General features: G+C 43.1%; 1 protein-coding gene across 1 annotated transcript in view; it reads right to left on the bottom strand.

Moving 5' to 3' along the window:
* The window catches only part of LHFPL6 (LHFPL tetraspan subfamily member 6), a 148,618-nt gene that overhangs the window by 8,242 nt on the left and 116,111 nt on the right, over positions 1–24,265 (bottom strand). Inside the window, exon 3 of the mRNA XM_074815796.1 lies at positions 10,176–10,274. Coding sequence (XP_074671897.1) covers positions 10,176–10,274 — 99 coding nt within the window. The remainder of the gene's footprint in view (positions 1–10,175; positions 10,275–24,265) is intronic.

Genomic DNA, 24,265 nt, shown 5'->3' with positions numbered 1-24,265 from the left:
GGAGTGATGTGTCCCAACAAAGAGGAAAACAGGCAAAAACACCAGGAGGTCTGCATGGATGAACAAGGAGCTCCTGGATGAACTCAAACACAGAAAGGAAGCCTACAGAGTGTGGAAGCAAGGACAAGTAGCCTGAGAGGACTACAGAGAAATTGTCTGAGCAAACAAGGATCAAGTTAGGAAGGCCAAAGCCCTGATAGAATTATTAAATCTGGCCAGAAACATCAAGGGCAACAAGAAAAGCTTCTATAGGTATTTCGGTGATAAAAGGAAGACTAGGGAAAATGTGGGCCCTCTCCAGAAGGAAATGGGAGACCTGGTTACCCAGGACATGGAGAAGGCTGAGGTTGCCTCAGTCTTCACCAGCGAGTGCTCCGGCCACACTGTCCAAGTCACAGAAGACAAAGGCAGGCACCGGGAGAATGAAGAACTGACCACTGCAGGAGAAGATCAGGTTCAAGACCATCTAAGGAACCTGAAGGTGCACAACTCCATGGGACCTGATGAGATGCATCCACACATCCTGAGGGAATTGGTGGATGAAGTAGCTACACCATTATCCATCATATTTGAGAAATTGTGGTGGCCTGGTGAAGTTCCCGCTGATTGGAAAAGGGGAAACATAACCCGCATTTTTAAAAAGGGAGATGCAGGGAACTATAGACCAGTCAGTCTCACCTCTGTGACCAGCAAGATCATGGAGCGGATCCTCCTGGAAACTATGCTAGGACACATGGAAAATAAGGAGGTAATTGGTGACAGCCAACATCGCTTCACTGAGGGCAAATCTGGTGGCCTTATACAACGGGGTTATAGTGTTGGATAAGGGAAGAGCAACTGATGTCATCTACCTGGATTTGTGCAAAGCATCTGACACTGTTGCACACATCCTTGTCTCTAAATTGGAGAGACATGGATTTGATGGATGGACCACTCGGTGAATAAGGAATTGGCTGGATGGTCACACTCAAAGAGTTGCAGTCAATAGCTCAATGTCCAAGTGGAGATCAGTGACAAGTGGTGTTCTTGAGGGGTCAGTACTGGGAGTGGTGCTGTTTAACATCTTTGTTGGCAACATGGACAGTGGGACTGAGTGCACCCTCAGCAAGTTTGCTGATGACACCAAGCTGTGTGGTGCAGTCGACACGCTAGAGGGAAAGGATGTGCCATCCAGAAGGACCTTGACAGGCTTGAGAGGTGGGCCTGTGCAAACCTCATGAAGTTCAACAAGGCCAAGTGCAAGGTCCTGCACTTGGGTCAAGGTAGTCCCAAGCACAAATACAGGCTGGGTGATGAGTGGATTGAGAGCAGCCCTGTAGAGAAGGACTTGGGGGTGTTGGTTGACAAGAAGCTCAACGTGATCCGGCAGTGTGCATTTGTAGCCCAGAAAGCCAACTGTATTCCAGGCTGCATCAAAAGAAGCATGACCAGCAGGTTGAGGGAGATACTGCCCCTCTGGTCTGCTCTCGTGAGACCCCACAGAGTTATATAGCTCTGGGGCCCCCAACATAAGAAGGACATGGACCTGTTGGACCAAGTCCTGAGGAAGGCCATGATCAGGGGGCTGGAGCACCTCCCCTATGAGGACAGACTGAGAGAGCTGGGGTTGTTCAGCCTGGAGAAGAGAAGGGTCCAGGGAGACCTTATAGCAGCCTTCCAGTACTTAAAGGGGGCCTACAGGAAAGATGGGGAGGGACTCTTTTTCAGGAAGTGTAATGATAGCATGAGAGGTAATGGTTTTAAACTGAAAGAGGGTAGATTTAGATTAGATAGAAGGAAGAAGTTCTTTACTGTGAGGGTGGTGAGACACTGGAACAGGTTGCCCAGTCAAGTTGTGGATGCCCCTCCCTGGAAGTGTTCAAGGCCAGGCTGGGTGGGGCTTTGAGCAACCTGGTCTAGTGGAAGGTGTCCCTGCTCATGGCAGGGGGGTTGGAACTAGATGATCTCTAAGGTCCCTTCCAACCCAAACCATTCTATGATTCTAAATATTTGTACCTTCTTTGCTGCTAATGTTAAGACTATCCTGGGCTTGCAGCCTGGGGTATTTGGCAACCTAATCATTTAGCCTTAAGTAGAGCCTGTTTTCCAAGATGAAGGAAAAAAGGTTTCAGATTAGCTGGGCTGAAGAATGCAAATGATATACCTTCAGAAATAAAAACTAAAATTCTTACTTGCAAAAAGCTGTGCAGGAACTCTAATTAAAAGCTTCACACGAGAGTCCAGTACTACAGGGAATGTGAATTCATGTAATCAATCAGGGTGTTGGAAAAGTAATCAGAGAAAAAGGAGTGTGATGTTAAGGGATATACAGGGATCTGGAGATATAAAAGCCAAAATGAATGTAAAAGATAATCAGCTAATTAATAAGAAGGCACAATTATAGCCAAGATAAACTAAAGAGCTGAAGACTTTTTTTCTTGACACAGTTACAATGAAAAGCCCTCATGTGAAATCAGCTACAAAAGCAGGAAAAGAAGTTAAAACTTGGAATGCATCCAGAAAGGATTAAAGTAGTTATGTGAAACAAAGAAAGAGCACTATATAAGGTAAAACTGCACCCAAACAAATAGCTTCAGTGAAGCTGGCTTCTTTGTCTGTAGCATGGATATGACTTTCTCAATGGATTTCTCTTTTTTTAAAAATATATGAATTCTTATGCATGCATAGATCAAGTTATTTTGGTTACTTATAATTGGTCAAAGAAATTGTGTGGGTATTTTGGTCTGTAATTAAATGCATAAAATCTTATACAGTTCAGAATTGTAAAAAGTGGAAAAAGAAGTAACAACCTGGAATTCTTCAGTTCTGCTGTATGTACTCACTCATATTACCAAATCCTCCGTTCTTTGGAGGATGACATCATTTTGTTTAATCAAACCTCAAATTTGTTGTACGTGTGCATTTATCATGGAACAATGAAGGAGAAATCAATATCTTGTGTCAATTACAGTGCTCAAATTCCCAAGAGCAAATAGCTTATGTCCTGATAATGAGGAGGTCTCCCAGTCTCCTGGAAGGAGTCTGCAGAAAGCTCACATATTGCAAGAAGTGAAATTAATTTCACCTCTCTTTGGACATCCACAGTGCAGAGATTCACACTGGACTAGTCCCCCAGACTCCCTCTGGAGACGAGGAGAAAAAGTCACTTATAAAAGTGTGTTGCATTTCATCTTAAGTTAGACATCTGAAGTGCAGCAGGTGAATCCTGCTCTAGTAGCACCTATTTTTCTCCCTTTAACTATGAAGGGATTACAAACAAACAGTTTAGCTGCCCTTTTCAAGTAATAAGGAGCACCAGGTACTTGCTCCCGGGTGGTCTGAGTTCCTTTCTGGATGCTCCTGCTTATCTGTATTCACTGCAGAGGGTCCATGTTCTAACTGGCAACAAAGGTAAGTGCCTCGTGTTAGACAGAAAATATGTGGACTTTGATACAGTCACCAAAGGCTTACAAATATTTCCACTAAAGAGGAAATGTTTCTTGATGAAACACTTTCTTTACTAGCACGTAGGCTGACTCATTCATTTATCTAAGAACTGAGTAGCTGCAGCTCAGGTACACTCATAAAGACTGTGCTCAGCCCCAGTCAAAAAACTGAACCATAAAATCTCTGAGCTGTTTGCAGAGGATCTGCGAACAAGAAAACTGGCTTTGTTAGATAGACTGCTCGTAGAAAAATACAGCTTTGAAGCCTTTGCCTTTAATAGGATTCTAATAAATTGCCCTACCCTCTAAATCGTTTTCTTGATCGTTTTGGCACTGTATGTCAACATTCAGACAGATGCTGAGATGATGCCACCTAAGGCAAATTAACTAGTTGACAAAGCTTTTTTTATATTCACTGCTTTCTGTGGGGTTTTTTTATTGTCGTTTTAGTAACTGCACTGTTTGCTTTTAAAGTGCTTTAAAGATCATTTACTCTAATATTTCTACAGCAAAAGTAATTATCAAGTCAACAGTTCTCTTTAAGATATTTCAAGCCCTCTAAAAGTGGCAAAGGGGAACCTTAATAATAATGATCTTTGGAAACAAATATCACTCAACAGAGAAGTTACTGAGAGCTTTTGAGGGCAATTCAGCTGCTTGTTTAGTTCAGGATGGCATCCAGCCTTTTAAGTTGCTCTCCAGACAGCCCCTTTGGCCAGGAGAGCCCTTTCACGGCAGTTCACATATGGATGGACAGTCACAGAGGGCAAGCAAAGGTGTGCATTTGGAGCCAACTACTTTGGTTGCTGCTGCAGCTGGGCCCCCAGACCTAGGATGCCTCTGTGCGTGACAGGTAGTGATAGAGTGTGACAGCCAGAGAACATGAAACAACTGGAGAGGATCTAGAAGGGCCTGCAAAAGAAACAGGTCAGGAGACCATTCCCAGTCTCATAAGGATGGCATGAACTCAAACAAGCATAAAATACATTTCAGGCAGTCTGCGGCAGCAGCTGCCAGGTGGGTAGGCAGGGCACAGTGTGCCGATGGCCACTCCTGAGCCATGCAAGCCCTTGCTGCCAGAGGTATGATTTTCACTGCCTTTAATAGCAAAGAAAAGCATAATGAAACTCAAAAGATGAGCTCTGAAGGTAGTTACAGACAGCAAACACCAAGCCATGTTTGTAGGATGCTTCTTAGCACAAATGATCACCCAGCAGAATAAAAAAGCATGTTCTAGGTAGGAAATGTATGACTTAAAAAGTAATCTCTCACAAAAAGTTGTAGGACATAAAATTTCTCAAGCATTGGTCATCCAGGCAGAGTCTGGACTGCCCAAACACACCATATTTCCTCAAAGGAAGACAAAAATTTTTTCCAAGGAGTTCAACTTAAAAATTGGAGTTTATCTTAAATTTAGTGTCTTCATTCTTTCCAGTTAATAAGGTAAGTACATAATATCATTTCATACATCTGATGGTAGGGAAGTGGCAGCTGGAGGCCAGATGAAATTTCCTAGGGCACCTACAACGGCATGAGTCATCTAGGTTTAGATAAATGAATCTTACCCTAGATAACCATTTTGCTGTTCAGGATCTTAGGTATCGTTCTTGTATTGTTGTTTCACCAGATGCCAACTGAGGCTCGATTTTGTGAGTTAACTGAGCATGCCCTGTCCTCTCTGGGACCTTCTGTGGGATTTAGCTGCCTCTGCACCCATCGCAACAGAAATGAGCATTCAACAACTGAGCAGTCTCCACATGCACATCTAGGGAAATGAATAGCCTAAAGTGAAGTATCATATTGATTTTAGACATTCAGAACCAATACCAATGTATTCACACGTATACATTGCCCTTTAAAAAAGGCATACAAGTTCAGAAGATTTCTTCACACAGTTTAAGTTTTGCAAAATGTGTAAGTTTTTGCAAATGTCTGGTGCAGTCTTCGCTTTAATGCATCCTCTCACCTTAATGCAGGGTGCCTCACTTTAATGAATTTCCTGCTAAAACACTAATTTTTCAGCTGTTATTCTTGTGTGGTACATTTAGAAATTAAAACACAATAGCACTAGTGCCTCTAGCTCAGCAAAACTGAATGTGTGCTATATGATATGCTATAAAGATGCTGGCCTTTGGGAAATTGCCTGCTAATTCCTTTCACAGACCACAGGATTGTGTAGATCAGGTTCACTTTCACAGCCTTCAGTCAGAAGCTCTGTACTGCTGTGCCACGTCAGTGCTGTCCTGAATAGGCCCACAGGCAACTCCAGGTTGTAAATAAGGCAGCATAACAATAACAGCTTGCATGGTGACAAGAGATTAAGATGATTTTGATCCATTCTCAGACATTTGGTAAAAGTGAAAGGCAGTTCCTTCAAGCACTGCTATCTTATAATTCCAGTCTTCATCTCAGTCATTAGCCTGTGGCTAAATTAGACTAAGGACTTTGTCTCAGTCACTAAGCAAAGAACTGCGCTGGTTTAAAATATAAACATCTCTTTTCTCTTGCACCCATTTATTTATATTGCCCTACTTCTAGGAGTTACCACCCTAAAAATAGCAGCAGAAGACTGCTCCACTTCATAGTCTGTGTTCCGGTGGGAATTTTGCTCCACCTGTGACCTGAGACGGGTTGCCGCAATACAGAGTGGGGCCCCAAGACCTCCATGCAGGTCCTGCTGACTGCTAGGGAGCTGGGAATCACAAGCAGAGGAACACAACAGAGAATTATCATGGCCTTAACCCCACAACAAGATTTGCCAGAGTTTGCTTGTCAAAGCCCTAAGCTATCCCTGTGTTTTTTTCCATGATGGAAAACCAGATTGCTACAGAAAAGCAGACAGCAGGTCCCTCTACAGGTGCACCAGTCTCTCTGTCTATTTATGGAGGTTACTCCCCATCCTCATTAGCAAAACAGCTCATCTATTGAATGTAATTTAATCAACAAATGGGGTTGTCCTTGGCAGGGTATCTTCAGCTGAAGAACTCTTTGTAGAGATGGAGTTGTACAACCACTTCCATTTGATTGAAAAAAATTAGCCCAATTAGATACATAAATGTTTAAGTAAACCCTTTGGACATAGTTCACTTAATAAAAACCTAATAAATACCCAGTTTTAAAGAGAGCAGCAAACTGCTGGGCATTTCACAATGTTGGCTCAGGTTTTCTAGAAAAGAATATCCAAATCCACTTATACGTAAATTAAAGGCATGGTTATTTTTCCTGCAGCCTCTTTAAGTATTGCTTTGGAATGTACACAGAAATGTGTGTGTTTGGCAGGGGCAGAGTGAGGGTGTCCCTCTTCACAATATGGGCTATCTCAGCACTATTTGGAGTGTCTATTAGTCTAATGCCTTTTCAGAATGCCTGAAGACATGGAGAAACACTTCGCACTTCTTATCTAGCACACGCACAAAGGATTAGGCTTTTTTATGGGTTCTTAGCATTACTATTTATTTATTCTACCTAGTTATGACCATGTTACGGGAGGTGGGGGTTTGTCTTGTTTTGGTAAAGCAAAAAATTTCATTTAATCGATAATTCTGGAATATTTCTGGTTAACATGACATTTCACAGTGCACAATTCAGCTGCTTCTCAAGTGAGTTCTTGCAGTCCTGCCTCTGCACCTGTCTCTTGTCCTTCTCATCTTCCTATAATGTAGAATGGGGCTCCTGGCTTATCTTTTCTACCTTCAACCTCAACCACTTTTTCCCCTCACCTTTTTTAAGTCCAGAACAAATATCAGTGCTGAAACTCCATCTTTGCTGGCTCTGTGGTCAAACCTGGTGTGCTTCGACCCTCCTTTCCTAACTGCACGCACATGTTCCCTGTGGCCCAAGCTGCAGCAGTTGCTCTGCCCTCCTCGAAGAGGAGGCTGGACGCTGTCTGCTGATCAGCATCCCTTTGAACACCCTCTTCTTTGAGGGTAACCACATGTGCTGAATTAGACTCTCAGTGACATCTTCACTAGCACCCCCAGCAGCAGGAGATGCAGGACCAGCACTCCCACCACCACCATTTCTCCCATCCGCAAACCAGTGCAGGGCTCACAGCAGCTCAGCTTTTCTGATTTTGAATGCAGCATGTATATATGTCGTTCTTGAGCAACTCATTTCACAGATTCAGGAATAGAAAGCATATCATTGTGGCTTAATCAAGTTAAATATTCAAATGAAAGCAATAATTACTTAAATTTGTCTTGAGACTTAATGAGATTAAGTCTTTGAAACATCATTTTTGGCCTGTAGGCTATGATGAATAAGTCAGTCTCTAATGATTCAGAAAAGACTAGAGGCTTTGGGTTATCACCAACCAAGAGGTATTTATGAAAGACGAGGAGCAGTGTGGATATTAAACGGGCCTCGGACAGTACTTCTTCTTTACAGATGACTTTGCTAACACAGCAACAACCAGGCACTGATATTAAGTAAAAAAAAATCCAAGCCAAGCATTTAAATTCACTGCCAATGTATGTGGAGATGTTCAGTGGCAGAGCTGCCTGGTGGAAATCACTACAGCAAATTTCAGTTCTCATTATAATCTGTTAATTAATGTGTTAACATATGATTGCAGCAGATCGGTGAGACCAGCACTCCCCATCAAGCCTAGGCATGCATAACACATGCCTTGCATGCTCCAGGTCCAGAAAATATAGTAAGAGTACACGCCTTCACAGCTAATGTAATACATGTCATGGTCCTTATGTGTACCGGGAAGGAAAGCTGTCAGCTGAAATTTTTCACATGGGTTTCTTCACTGACTTTAATGGCAAAGTGATTAAATTTATGCAAATATCTGACTCATGACTCAAGACTGAGATGGCAAAGGTGGTCTCAGAGACTCTGCTCTGATTGTGGGTACGACTGTGTTTAAGGTCACAGTTTGTAACTGCCTAAGTGCTGTCTTCAGGGAGCTCAGACTGCCATGACACCCACCTTCTCATAAGTTTGCAGAGAAATAGCCCAGAAAGGTAACACTTTTCTGTACTCTGGGGAGAACAATGACTGAAGCCTGGGAACAAGCAGGCTGTCAGGAGTCACAAGCAGGAATCACAGGAGCAGAGCTGCTCACATGCTTGGCATGGAATAGCAGGCATCAGCGTGCTCCAGCAAGGGGCTAGCTGGCCTTTCAAAGGGGAGTGCTGCTAAATGGACTGGCTGGGAACTTCAGGCTTCTGCACAGAACTGACCACAGGCAGCGATGAACCCGACTGTTCCCTGTTACTGCAGTGTTTTGCCATCCTTTGAGAGACCTTTCCATGGAGCTGGGAATCTTAGTTCTGGGACATGTTTTTTCTGGTAGTTAACTATACATTTCTGTTCTCATTGCTCTCTCTCCTTTGTGTTCATATCTTTCAAGTATTAGGTGAATAAAAAAGTCGCAGGAACTTTTTATACTTCACTGAAAAGAAAATTTAATATCAATAGCACAGAAGGATATTAGAGTTCAGAATAACAAGGTAAAGCTTCTAGAGCACGTTACACATCCCTTGGGCAACACCATTAGTGGCTCCCGATAACATCAGTGGCAGTGGTAGAGATGGGTGCCTATATTGGTAATGAGAATTTCTGGTTCCATGCCAGATCCAAAACACCACAAGAATGGTGTAAGGGAGGATGACCTGGAGCATCTCTCCCAAAGCAATATTTTTTACCTTTCAACCTAAATTCATTTGCATATCTTCACAAGAAACATCTCTGGGATGGAAACAAAACTCCGTACTCCTGAAGCCTGACAGAAATATCAGTGCAAAATAAAAGATATTGCAGCAGGTTTGTGTTTAACTCTAGGAGACCTTTTTCGTCCACTGTTCTTTGCACTGGGATTACTGCCAGGCTACCACAAGCCCTGCACACACATCTATGGAAAGGATTTCTAACACTAACCATAAGGTTTAGCTCGCAGGGGCTGGAAATGGGGAACTGTGTGTCCACGCTTGGGAGTGGGAGCTCTCAAGCCTGCAAAGGGTCAGGGTGCCCAGTCTCTCCTGCTCCTTCAAGAGGATTGCAGATCCTGCTCTTCCTCAAGCAGCACAGGATCAGAGAGCACTTACAGAGTATTAGCAGCTGCATTGACCCTTCTAGCTAAACAAGGACCAGGATGTGCATTCAAACATCAGATCTTGATGATCCACACTGATGAATCCTTAGGTTGCTGCTGGCTCCTTGTTTTTCACAGTCTTCTCTAGAGGTGGCTCACCCCATACTGCATCCCTGGGTCTCATTCAGCAGTCAGTGAAGTCATCAACAGTAAGACCAGTGGCTTGTTTGGAAGAAGGCTGACATAGGGAGCAAGTGCTATTTACCAGTTTCCCAAGTATGCAAGTAACCAAATCCATACTCTTTAGGCCGGGGTTAGAAGGCCATAAACATGCCAGACTTCAAAGACAGCTAATTGCACTCATTGTGAATTACACTGACCTGTGCTGTGACATGATGTCTCTGCCTAACTTGTCAAGATCTGCAGGAGTGTTAGCTCCTGTATTGCAAGCCTATTAAATCTGATGTCTTAAATATATATATATACATGCATACATTCCTTCATTTTCTTTTTTAATGATGTTCTGGAAAATATTTCCAGCAAATCTATCTGAAATCCCCTGCCTTAGCACCATACCAGAATGATGCAATATGAATACCCTACCACACAACTGGGTTGCTTCTCCACGACTGTGCTCACATCCTCATTTGCTTTTATGGACGACACACAGAGGAGTCTAATGTGGCTGAGATGTTCTGATGGTGACTCACCCAATTCAAACTGGTTGGAAAGGTTACCACACGTTTGTCTGACCTCTTCACTGTCCCATCCAAGAGGATAGAGGGCACAACCAGAGCCAATCAACAAACCTATGGAGAGAAAAGAAAATAGGAGTTTATACAAGCAATTGCCATTTTCTTAAACACAGGCTGCCACTTGGGAATCAAAGTGTCAAACTGCAATTTGGGAAGCTCAGAGAAAAAAAAAAAATCTCTTCTTCTCCTAAAAACAATAGAAAATCATTTGGACTTCTACTGCTGCATTCTGCTGTGCTGTTTTACAGCTGGTCTGTGGGCTGGAGGCAGTCTTGGTGGTTCAGCACCAGAAGCCACCCTAAGCTTCTGGAGCTTCTACCTGAGAGCTTTTACACTCCCCTCCTACTCTGCAGAACTACATATACTGTTCGGAAAACTCAATGCGGGGTTAAATAGAAACTGTGTTAATCACAGCATTTGCAAGCTGATTGTTTCTGATTAATTAAAACAACAATTAACCAGGGTCTATCAAGGTTCTAGTAGGAAAAGTAAACTGACAGTTGTGCTAATCTATTGTCATTTTCCTTTGTTTTTCACCTTTTCAAAATGGTTTCATGTCACCTGATCAATTCACACCACAGGTACACACTCCACAAAGTTTTCGCAAATCATTTCAGCTAAAACTGCGGTCTTGAGCCATTTACCTATTATGCTTGGCTTAACATTCACAACATGCTTTGCTTTCTCCAGCCCTCATGCTGCCCCAAACAGATGTGTTTTGGCTAAGTCTTTCCCTTCACAAGATCTTGCTGGGAATCACCCAATAGGCCATGATTATCTTGCAGAAGTGGCATTTTTATCATATTGCATTCTCAGCTGTCACCGCAGCAGCTGCCAAAAAGTGGGTGTAGCTGGCAAAGCTTCTTACACGGACAGCCTAGAGAGAACATTTCAATGTATGCTACAGCATTTAAATGTTACCTCCTTGGTGTCAGATCTTATTTATAAGATTGGAAATGAATCATTATGTAGATAATGGGCTGGGTGGGCCTGACACTTTGCAGGCTGTAAAGGCAAGCAAGTCCTCAAACAGTTTGCAGGGTGGGTTTGCACCGGCATCTTTTACCTGTTCGGTAGAGCACAGGACTCGGACAAGGTTTCAAGCCCTTCAGCTGCCACTGTCTGACTCTGGGCAAGTCCCTTGACCTCACATCACCTCACTTTTTCTCTCTTGACAATAAGGACAATGTGCTCCCTGGCAGAGTGCTTCTGCTGCCATGCTCCTAGTGCAGAAAAGCCCTGGGTGTGGTGACAGAGGTACTGGGGACATCACACCAGTCTAGCAGGAGTCCTGAGAATGATTCTGACTCAGGTCCTGGAGCTAGCTGTGCATTTCTACTGTCTCCGTCCTCAAGGTGCCTAAGTTTCCCATATTTCTGACACTTCTGTAAGATACAAAAATCACCTTATTATGTTCTTGACTTGCTCAGAGATACACCTGAACAAGACACTGAAGTCCAGAAGTGGCATCTCATCTTTCTCCAAAAGATGTTTAATGCTTTTAGCATCTTATCTGTTAGCAAAGTAGCTCAGCAACTCCTTCGCTGCTCCTCCAAGCACATCTGCCCCTGTTTAGGCCCAATATTAGCTCCTTAGATCCTCCTCCACTAAGTTCAAATTTCTTCTTGCTGTGCAAGTCTGCTTCTTCCTTTTCTTGTTGAGCAGTCATTGCCTGCTTCTGTCTCCATATCTACATTGCATACTGAAAAAGAAATCCCTGAGGCAGCTCTCTCAGATGGTGCATTCACCCAACAGCTGTAAAGGGAGAAAAGCAATTAAGGACACATGAATGCTAGGTATTTTCAGAAATTTGCCTGACCTGAATATGGTTGCTTCTAATGTCCTCGCTAATGACTTTCACAGTATCATCTGATTTTTTCCCCCAGGGCTGCAGAGCTGACGGCAGCTGGTAGAATCCATGTAAATGAGAGTTGCTTCTAATTAAATTCTCAGAAAGCATGTTTCTCAGACAAGAGAACTTAGTCCAAAACTGGGTCTACATTTGTTAAAGACAGCTTAAGACTGAAAAAACCCAACTGATTCTCACTGAATTGTTAAAGCAAGAAGGGCGTTGCGAAGCACTGACAGCATGGCTGGTGTGCTAGGAATGGGCAGGACCCAGTGGGGCAAGGAGGAACATCACCACTGATGATGAGAATGGCTGCAGAAGGGAGGAAGAGCACCTAGATGCCAGAGATAGCCCCACAGACAGATGGATCATGGCAGCCTCGGCCAGTCCTGTTGTGGTTCTGACCCCTTCCCACACTGGCTGTGATGCCCATGACCTGCCTGGTGCCAACTCAAACAGACCACAGCTCAGAAGCTGCTCTGGCCAAAAGTGAACCACTCTGGCTGGGCTGGTTTCAGTCAACTTGTGTCCTTGAACAGACTCTCTGGGAGACCTCACAAATGCTCAGAGGGCTCCATTGCGAGGGGCAGGGAGATGTGTGCAGGGAGTAGGAGGGAAGGCAGGCTTGCATCTGCCTGGGTTGTAGCAGATGAAACAGTAGCTAGCCCTTCCTCACAAATAGGTCCTGGGAAAGCCTCCTGCCCGATTCTTCCAGGAGAGACACAACAGCAGCACCGAAGGCAAGTGAAAGGACTATTAGCATAACAATGCTGCCCCTCCAAACCCAGAACAAGCTCTTACTCAGCACTTGCCAATTACTCTCCTCAGGTGGCAAGAGTGTCTAGTGCCCACTGCATTCACAAAGGACTGTTTGTTTTCAGCTCTCTTTAGGTTTTGTTGCAGTAACAGGTTGTTTGGTTTTTTTCCCACGAATATTGCTCACAGCACTTTCCACTGCCACCCTCCAAACACAGCTCATCGTCTTCCAAACACGTGTACCTGTTCACTCTTTCTGCCTCCGATGCTACACTGGATATAGTGGCCACAAGCCTTGACAACTTATTTCCTTCCTTAGCCAGACCTCTTCATCCCCCTGTCACACCCTCTTTCTCATTTCTGTCTGGTCATCTCTGTAAGTCCAAAGCCCAGTCTCAGTGAAAATAAATTGTGGGGTTCAGTCAAAAATTCATTAGCAATTCGATATACTGTAATGTTAAATTGCTCCAAAGGAGCAACTGCCTCACTCCTACATGGATGCTTGCCCTTAAAGCCAGTCCACACTGTCTAATAACCAGCTCACAGCATCCACCACTGCACCTCACCATTAGCTGTGCCTCCTAGAAATAAACTAAATAAGGGAAAACTATCATGCTATGTCAGGAAACCTTCCTACCCCGCAACAGCTGGCTCTCCAGTTGGGTATAGGCTCTATCATTTATGGAGTACCAGCCATGGAGCACCGCAGCTTCTTTTCTGCCCGCAGTCTGCGCTGACTGTGATGATGACATCAAACGGGAAAATGCCGCCTAACGCCGGTGTCACTGCATGGCCCCAGAGCACGACTGGCAGCCTGTTTACTTGTGAAGGACAAGGTATAAAACCACGGGCAAGATCACACAGTTCATTTAGCAAACACAAAACCTACCAGAGACCAAAAGTGCTGCCAGAAGCACGGGGCTACATTTCCATCTGGCAAAAAGGCTTTTGCCTATAAATACCAATTTTGCCACAGGTACCGACTGACCACAAGTCTTAAAGCTGTTGTTTTGACATCTCCTTTGATATCACTGGTTTTCAGCTGGTCTTGATTCATCTTCAAATGTTTCCCTGTAGTGGTGCGTATGTGCCTGTTGTGGATTTAGGTCTATTGAGGTCTATTAAGCAGTTGTGTTCCCCAGTACTTCTTGCAGGCAAGGTGTGGGTTAAACTCAGGGATTTACCTTCAGTGTAAGACTTCCACAAAGACTTAGAGACTGCTAGTCAGTAAGAAAAAAATTCACAGGTTTTGCTTTATGCCCTGAGGTATGTATGTACGCATGAGTGTGTGTGTAATGTCCCATTGCTTTCAGCAGGATTCTGCATGACTTCAACAGGGCTGATACTGCCTCGGTCTGCATGGGCAGTGAAGTTGGGAACTGGCATTTCAGCTCCCTTATTTTATGCACTAGAAGTGTGGAGTGTACCTCAAAGCCCATGATGTTAACAGGACTTGGGCAAAAGACCCTCAGCTCCTTCTTTCCCTTCTAATCAATCCACCCCTGTTTGTAAGCAACTAAATGTGTGAATCAGACCCTGCAAAACCAAAAAACTGCATACTATTACCACTGATAATTCATATATGCTCACAGCCAATTTGTATAATCACAGAGAATATAGATCCTGCTGAACAGCGGCAACCTCCGTTTAAAGATCTAAGTTAAATCCAAGGGCTGCAAACCCAGCAGAAATCCTTAAGTTAATTTTGCAGCTTCAGTAGAGAGCAGTTACTGGCTTAGCTCAAGAGTCACATCGTGGCGTGCCCTACAGTTATTGTATTTAGCCAGCTATGCTACCGAGGACACCACACCCATCTTTACAGCTGCTTCAAATGCTTAGGATGTCTATAACATTTCTTAAGAAAGTAAAAATAAAAACACCCCACCAAGCTGTGATTACCATAATCTGTCATCTTCCATTACCCACTACAGTCATTAAAAGAAATAGAAAGGGGAAGGAAATGTGCAGCTCCATAAACAGCACCTTCACAAAAGGGGCTGTAGCTTTGAGGTGCAAGGGAGCCAGTCAGTGGGATGGGGCCAGCCAGCAGCAGAGGTGCTGGCGGCCCTTGACTGCTGTTTTGGATGACATGCCATGCACCAGTGGAGATGCTGGCACTGTCAGGGGCCAGCTCTTCTGGAGCAGTTCTGCATTCGGGAATGAAATGGGCTCCTGGCTTGAAACATTGCTATTGCAAGTGCTGCAGCTGGCTCGATGCGCTAGCGAGGCATGCGGAGAGAGCCACAGGGCTGACTTAATGCAGCCAGCTTCAGCAGTGCAAAGCTGGAATTAAGTGCTTGGCTTCAATATTTAACAGGGTCCCATTTAGACACTCGGTGTAGTCCATGCAGAAAGCTGGATACCTTCAAAAAGTGAGCTAAAAACAGCCTATGTGCCAAGCGAGGAGCTACCCAGACCTACAAGTTGCAAAACTACAAACCAGGGGGTCAGAGGGTGGATGCCTCAATAGTAAACTACCCGGAGTAATCCTTGTCCATCCCAGACTGCCTTCTCTGTCACTCTTGCTGTGGGTATCGTGCATGATCATATTTTAGTAACACTTAGCACTTGAAAGATGATCTTGTCTGTCTGGAGTGGAGCTTGTGATTGAAAATAATTGCATATAACAGGTTCTGCATATGGTGGATGCGGCAGGGAAGGGACAGTAATTACATTAGTGTCTTGGCACAGATCTAGGTTTCATCTTCAAAGTGATAAAGAAATGATTTGTGGCATGCAGCAATCAGCTTACTCCAAGAGGTAAAATATTAACCACTATTAATATCTCCAAGAATAGCTTGGATATATACAAGTCTCAAACAATAAATGCAGAAGGATTAATAAACCAAGAGACATTAACCAGATTTTGCCATGGGCAAAATGACTGCACTCAGAAAGACCAAGATGGATCAGCACAAGTCAATGCACAAAATAGGAAGCTTGCAAATCCCTGTGGCGGTCCTCAGACTGCTGCTGTGGCTTTAATGGGAGCCTCCACCCAAAGGTCTGATGTTCCTTAAATAACCCCTGTAGACATCACACCATAAATTAATTGTCTGTAACTGTCCTGAGAGTTCATAGCTAGCAAGTACTGGTTTACAGACTCAGCTCTTCCTCTCACTCGTTGAGGTCACAGCATGACTCTGATTGCTATATAGCTCATTCTTGTTTTGTTGTCAGCCCAATTGATCATTGCATCCTCAAAAGGCTGTTAAATAAAGCCAAACTTTCCCTAGTGTCCTTCCTTCTCCCTTGCATAGGGTAAACCTAAGCATGTGATTCAGATAAATCCGATGGGGAAAACCATCAGTTTGATCAATAAAGAGAGGTAGTGATGGCAGTAAATGAGGCACTTAGCTTTTGATTCAGCCTCAGAGTCTTGCTGCTAGAAAACGCATTTTCAAATGGGAACTGTACCATAATCAACTGTTCCTTGATTATGGGCTTTTTAGGAGCCTTCTACGTGGGCACTAGAAATTGTATGCCTTTTTTGTACAACCTCCTGTGAAAGCAGTGAAAGGGACTGCCTGGGCACCATAAAGGGCCTTCTTGGCCAGCGGTTAGAGGGGGTCTGCTCTGCTGTAGCAGGAGGCCTGGAAAGCCTCTCAAGCAGAAAGGATCCCAGTGTCATTGTGAAAACCCAATTTGTATTTCCACCTAGAAAAATAAAAGGAATGAGTCAGACTTGATATATGTACTGCAGAGAGAAAAGAAAACCAGAACCAAATGTTGCCTTTTGTACAGTCACTTTTTAGTGAGAAAAATCTTCTTCAAAATATCTTCCTCCTTTCTTTCCCCCCATTTTCTACTTTTTTCCCCTTTCATTTTCGGACCTGACCAAAAATAAACCTTGCCATTTTTTTGCTAGGCATTTCTAATGACTACTGCTCATCTGACAGATATTCAGGCCATCTGGAGAAGCTGACAGACAATAATTTGGAAGTCATCCCTTTCAAGACCATTTTAATGATTTTTTTCCTTTCACATTTTTTCTCTATTAGTCCATCTGAATCTTCAAGGATGATAGAAAGTTTTCACATTCCCATCTGTCACTTGAAGGTACAGTAATCTCTACAAACAAAACAAAACCAATTTTTAGATGCAGCATGGACTTTGACTCTTCAGTTCTTGTGATTTAAAAATTCTCCTTGCTGTAATGGTTTTAAAGCATTTATCTGCTATAAAAGTGAGCCTGCAGTGTGAAAGTAAAATTGAGCTGGCATATGAAGTTGTCTGCTGCTTTCAGATGTACCTTAGCCAACAAACAATGTGGTTAAAGAAGAATTGGTTAAAAACCATGATGTGAAATAATTCAGCAGACACATCTTCTGAAGTCCTTGTTCAAGAAAATCTCCAGGAGCTGCAACCAAGCAGCAACTGCAGAGTGACAGAAGTGGGTCAGAACAGGTTCAGACAACCTCCAGAGCCTGGGCAAAGCAGCAGGACCCAACAGAGCAAAGAGGGGAGCAGAGGAAGCCACACTGTGCTGGCTGCAGGCAGCCTGGCTCCCATGCCCACGGGAGACCAGCCTCAATTCAGTTAGTGAGGGACTATGTCTTTATACTGGCGGCTCTCAGCTCTTCACCCAGAAGCATCCCTTCTTTAACGTCACACTCCTACTGCTTTTCTTGACATCATTTCTCTGTTCTTTGGTTTCTCTGCTGTTCTTCCATTAGAGAAATGTTATCACACAGATCCCTTCCATTGGTGTTAGTACCTGTCCCTCAGGAAACCCAGGCATACACCTGACCTGGGCTTTTATTAGGCTTAAACATGAGATCAACACTTTGGGCAACAGTGCTCTGTCGAGTTAGTAGTCACTGAACATGGCACATTTGACTGGTTCCTTATTGAGCCTGAACTGCAAGTGCATAGTTTGAGATAGGGTACAACTGTCTACAATGTGAATGAACGCAATAAGGGACTCTCTTGTCTGAGTGTCCAGGACAAATTTCCTCTCACTCCACCTCACAAGGGTCACAGCATGGGAAACAGCAAGTCAGTTCAGAGCTTCACTCAAGTCAAGGTGTTTCTGCCACAGACTTTGCTATAGCAGGACATTAGAGGGACTCTAGAAGCAAAGCAAAATGAAACATAAGAACAACAACAAAAAACAGAGAGAATAAAATGCTATAACCTTCAGCTTTGCAGATTCTGCCTCCATAACACTGCTTCATCTTGAGCATGATGGAAATAGTACTCATGGATTTTCAGCCAAGGGCAAAACCCGACCACCCTTTCCCTTCTGGTTCTGATCTCCAGGTTTTAATTCAATGCATTTAGCTTTGCTTAGCTCCCTTCCTGACTGTCAAGCCCCATCCCTCAGATAAGACCTTTTCTGTTATTTTGGGTTACTCCACACCACGAGCACTCACTGCCTGGCAGCTGTTCGACTCTGAACCTCAGTGAACAGCCACAGTGAAGAGCTGCCACCTGCCTGCTACCGCTTCCCAGAGCTCTTGGAGAGCAGGGCCAGTGGCAAAGGAAGCCTAAAAAAGGCATTACAAATGCCTGCCAGCATCCAGCACAGCAAAGTTCTGTGTCATGGGAGAGTCACAGCCTTTGCTTTCTCCATGACTGTGGGCACACATGCAGTGGGGGGTGCAGATGGGAGTCTTCTGACAGACAAAGCATCACTTTGCTTTGATTTTCATTTCATCAAAGGTGGTGTGCTCATTACTACAGAGATACTTCAGGCTCAGAGGGGGAAATCTCACCCAGAGATGCTACATTGCTACCCAAAAGCTAATGGCTTTGTCTGCTCTATTTGGCCCTGGGCATTTTAAAAAGCAATACCGAAGGCTTCAGAAAATGGGGCTGGGGGCTGGGAGAAACGCAAAGGAAAGAGTGAAGTAGGAAATGTAGAGAAATCAAACACAGAGCTGCTACTAAATGGAAGTGAATTAATGGGAGCCATTTGGTAAAAGGACAAGTGACAGGGCCGTGGCAGCTGCTGCCATAGAAAGGAAAGATCCAGCACCAATTTCAAAGCCCTGCAAAATAGGTGCTGGTGCAGGGCTTTCCAGGAGACTGCAGCTCCCAACAGTTCCGACCCCCCAGAATCACCCCTGGAGGTACTTGCTGTGACTAGATTTTATAAAGCAGCAGTAAACAGGCTCCACAGTCTGCACAGGTTGGTACTAGATATTAAGAAAACCAAGAGTTAAATCTTATTTTATGTATGCAGTAGTAGGAGTAACATGATCTTTGAGAACTAGTTGAAGTACAGTGTGTAACTGGTTATTTCACTGAAAACTCCTTTATTATTATTTATCATACAGCACCATTCACATGCAGGGGGATTTAAAGAGATCCAAGGCAACAGGTACATGCTTGTGCAATTTATATCTTATTGGTTATGGTTAAGTGGGGCTAAGGCTGGCCACAGAGTCAAGGTGGAGGGTATCTGGAGGATGTACCAATTGATTAAAGAATGAATATTCACTGAAGCAGATAGTCCAGGCTGATTCCCTTACCACCAGATCACACAGTCCCTCTTACATTTTAATTCTTTCAGCCAGTGATGATACAAGTATTAGGTACCAAGTAGAACATCCTTCAGATAGAAGCTCCAGAGATCCCAGGGGATGAGCGACCAAGGTTCAAATCAGGAAAATAAAAAGGGGCAAAAAAGAGAAGGCTTTTACCATGTCTATTTCTCCCAACCATGAGTGTTGGGTGTGGACAACTGGATATGAGAGATTCCAGCATCACCACGTTTTCTCTTTTTTTTTTGACTACTTGCATTTCAGCTGGGTAGCCCACCTGGAGACCAGTTCCTGCTCCAGAACCGCAGGGGTCTTTCTTTTTAGGTGCCTCAGATGGCACAGGGCATATCAAACCTATGGAGATGCTTCTGCAGTGGCAACTGAATTGAGACCTTTGTCAGTACAATCAACAGAGTCTAGAAGATATTTTTCTCATCCTAAAGAATACATAAACATAGGTCTATGACTAGGACACATCTAAGTTCACCTAAGCCAAAGGCACAAAGACATACATATGGCACTGTCAGACATGACACAAAGCCAATAGGGAAAGCTACATGTTCCTGGACTAGCAGCTGGAGGTGGGGTAGCCAAGAGCATCTCAAATGGCACTAGACACTTGTAGGTCAATGACTGAATTGTGCTCCACTAGTAGTATTGATTCAGAGAGGGATTTAGCCACTCAAATACGTCACCTTATGTCAATTTAAGTGCTATTCAGTTTCTTGCTTGGCCTCCAGCTGCCTCTCCAGAGCAGTGCAAGTTTCCCCTAAGTCCTCTGTCATACCTGCCAGTCTATGCAGAGGTCTTGCAGACCCTAGGGTATCTCTAACAGTGCAAAGCATCTAGATTTAGGCTAATGAGTTTCACCCTAGATATCTATTTATCTTAATGTGAGCTTAGAAACCTACCTCAAGGGAAAATAACTGTATTATAAACACCTTTAAAAAGTGTGTGAATCCATAATTGAATCCGGCCCAAAGTTACCTACACTTTATTTTATCCCTTATCTTCTATCCTTCTGCCCTTAAGATGCAATGTCTCGATTCCTGTCATGAATTCTGCCTCCCTTTATGGGAAATTAATTGAATGTTAGGGAAGAAGAGTAAAGGAAAAATTGTCTTACTCCTGAGTGTAAACCTGTATGCTCTACCTTAAAAGGAAGTTATTTCTATGGAAACAAGTTGCTGCTTCAAAATGGCCTTGGTTTGCCTCAATTGCTACCACAAAGATAGACCACTCAGGACCAGCTTTGGTGAGTCTCTGCCTCATTCCTCCCAGAGGAATTCCTCCACAACAAAATGATTAATACCACTTGTTCTAAAAAGGATGTGACACAGTCCAGTTAAAGGCAGAGTGAATCTGGAAAGTGGAACTGAAATGCTTGAAGAACTCCAGAAAACACTCTGGAGTTTGACTGTCAGCTCATTTTTGTTTGGCAAGCCATGATGACTGCTTGTACATTATAAGCTTTATAGGGGAAAAAAAAAAAAAAAAGCCTGAGCGTTATCACATGCCATCAGACTTCTTTATGTGACAACCCATCTGTGTGCTCACCCCATCGTTTTGTGGCTCAGAATCAAATGCTTGACAGTTCAAAGAGTCTAGAGCAGCATATGGCATATGACATAGTGTATTTAAATAGAAATCACTCCATTAGAAACATAAGGGTGCCTACTGTAATTAATAAAAGGTAGTTTAATAACTAACTTCCTAAAATACATAATTCTCCATGTAGTCATAGTCGATAAGGCATATTCCTTTTCATTAATATGAATTTCAGTAGCAAATGGAGACAGGACAAAACTAGCCAGAGCCTTTGCAGAAGCTCCATGCTTGCAGGATTTCCCAGTAGGTGAACTGATCTCATGAAGGACCATGAGGAGGGAATGAAGGAAACACTTCACTGTGTCAGTGAAGATGCTTAAGCAGAAAAATGGATAAGTGGACAGGCATTGCCATATCTTTTCAATACAAACTGGGCAGAATAAGGTTGTTATAAGCATTAAGGAAAAAAAGTCTCCAGCAGTCTGACTCCTGAGCATCACCCCAGTGATTTTGCCTCTAGATTGTCTCAGCCTTTGGAAATATTCAGACATGGATTAAATACCAAAGAATTGCTTTTCCATGTCTATTAATTCGATGATCTGGAAAAACAATAGTTTGTAGATACTGGATAAAGCAACAAAGATGTCCAGGCAATTCCTTCACTTCAGTGGCATATCCCCAAAGTGACAGGGGAACTGGAACTGATGCAGAGCATACATCCAGTGGAGGAATACTGCATACCAGGCTCTTGCCTTTTTTTTTTTTTTTTTTTCTTAGCTTGTTTTATTTCATTTGACTGTTTCAAGGATTAATGGAAGATCAGCCACTTCACATCTCAGTAAAACTTCAACCATGCTCAAGACTTCAAAGTAGCATTTTCAGTACATGGTCTGCAGACCCTCCGGAAAACCAAGGAGTACTTCCAAGCAAGTTCATACATGCTATTAGGCAATCTGTACCTGGAGAAAAGATTGAATGGGTCCGCATTTCTCCTGAAGAGTCTGTAAGACCCCCCAAATCAAATGAGTTTGGAAACCACTTCTCTAGACAGGAAATATAGTAAGATAAACCGCTATAATGCTGTAAAAGTCAGTGGCAGTCACCAAACACAGCTGACAAACACCTTTCCCTTTATACTATTCTCACTGGTCCTTGACAGGTTTCAGCCTCCTGCTACCCTGCAGAAATGTACACACCAGCTTAGCTGAATCACAGGCCTGCAGCCATCCAACATATATATCTTTCTCTGTAGAGTGCAGAGCTTTCTCATGGATACGTCATAGACAGCTAAGTGTTGCAAAATGCATGGAATCTGGTGAAGGAGAGGTCAGTTGAATTTAGTTTGCTGCTGCAGCTGGAGCACTTTTTAGCAGCTTTTTAAATACCCTCCACGTCCACATGGCTATCTGAAGAGCATGCAGCTAAGCACATGAATTAATCTATGCATGAACAAAGGTTATACTCAGTGCAGTTTGCCTTTGTGCTGAATTACAGTGTAAAATCAAAAGAAATTAAGTCAAATATAAATAAAAATAGACTCCCTGTGAAATCAAGTATTTAGATGGCTTCTTCAATTAAACTAAAACCAACTATTATCTCATTCTCAGCTACTTTGTTTTAAATAAGAGAGATGATAAGGTTCAGCACAGCTCCCATGAGAACTGTGTGACACTCAAAATACTGTTTCCATAGTGTCAGACTGTGTTTTGTTTTGCATGATTTTTACATGCTCTAAGGTTTGCTTCATGTGACATAACCAAGAAAAGGATATTTTTTATTTTTAATAACACATGAAAAAATATGGAATTTTCCATGCTTTCTATCTGAAGTCATTCAAACTCAATAACTGACCTAATTTGCAGAGGAAAAAATACTCTACCAAGTCAGTTTCCCTGAAGTAGGTCCCATTTTTCAGTTTGCCACAAAATATGATAAATCATAATTTTGGATAGAAGCTGCAGTTTGTTACAAATATACTGCACATCTGCAGCTCAGAAAAATTTGGCGCTGCTGCTTATCCTCTCCAGAGAGAATCCATATGGACAACCTTACCAACATCTCAAACATACTTAACTCTTTCTGGTAAGAAAGACCAGTGCATGAGAGAGAACTGAGTAGAAGGGTACGCCTCTCCCATGACGAGCTCATGTGCCCACCTTTGATCTCATTTTGAAATCATCTTCTGCCCACCCACCTGGGAGTTATCCCAGGGCAACAGAGTAATGCCTCAGCACTGTCCAGCTCTTTATGTTGAGAGTGTTTTGCTTCCCATCTTCCTCCTGTATTGTATAGCAAATTCTCTTATGCAGAGAGCATACTTAAAACACAAAAAAGGTCTTGGAAACATGGGCTGGAAGGGAGATCAAGAAGGCATGTAATCCATCCTTCAGCCTCAAAGTCAGGATAAGCTCTACTTGTACCTTCCAAGAAAAATATTTGTTCACTCTGTTCTTAAAAAACCTCTCACAATGGAGATCCCACTACCTTCTAAGACAATCTGTTCTTGTGTCTCTGTGTCTGCAACAGGTTTTCATGTTGTCTAACCTGTATCTTCCTTGTGGTAATTTAAGTTTAGTCCTTAAACCATGGATTTTGCTAAACCCCTACTGGGGCTCAGAGAGCAGTTTATTTTCTTCCCGCTGTGCAGCACCTTTCTCTCCAGTGGATTAAGCAGTCCCAGTTCATACAGTTTTTCCCACTAGAACTAGCCGTTCCATACAGCCTTCTCTTTCCAGAGGATTTCTATGGCTGCTGGCTTTGACAGTCTGTTGGAATTTTTCCTTCAAAAAACAAAAAGCAATGCCAGAATGCTATCAGAGCAGCTGAATAATGAATGAATCAAACTCATTGTTTTCAACTGAGAGAAACAAAAGGAGAATTATCAAGTTAAAAGAAGACCTTGAAGGTGACGGCAATACTAACTAGCAAAACCCTAAAATGAACTGTGTGACTCTTGGAGCTCATTACTGTTCTCTCTTCCTAAAAACTTTCCAGAAATGATGCTTTATATGAGCAGCAGAACATTCTTCAAGTACATCCTTGCTATAAAGGCTGTCCTTGATAAAAGCCTATCAGTGCCTTGATGCCATCCCCAGCACTTAATATTTCTGCTCCAATTTACAAGATCATTGGCTTAATGGATTAATACTTGGTGACTGAAGCATGCAATTGCTAGATACAAGAATGCATTCTTATCTACATGTAGGAGTAGTGAGTGCTAAGGAGCAAGAGTAGTATTGGCTGGATCTCCTACAAGGACTGAGAGAGAACATAAGAAAAAAATGGAAACAGAAAATGAACAAGCTATGAGATGAACATTAGATGGCTGCAGAAGCAACCAATGATGGCACTTAGAATATTTATAAAGTCTTCAAGGAGGAAAAGTCCCTTATTTTCAACTCTCC

Source organism: Strix aluco, chromosome 2 (genome assembly GCF_031877795.1).
Source record: "Strix aluco isolate bStrAlu1 chromosome 2, bStrAlu1.hap1, whole genome shotgun sequence".
Classification (NCBI taxonomy): domain Eukaryota; kingdom Metazoa; phylum Chordata; class Aves; order Strigiformes; family Strigidae; genus Strix; species Strix aluco.
The sequence above is the reverse complement of the archived record's forward strand: the minus strand, read 5'-3'. Positions and strand labels throughout refer to the sequence as shown.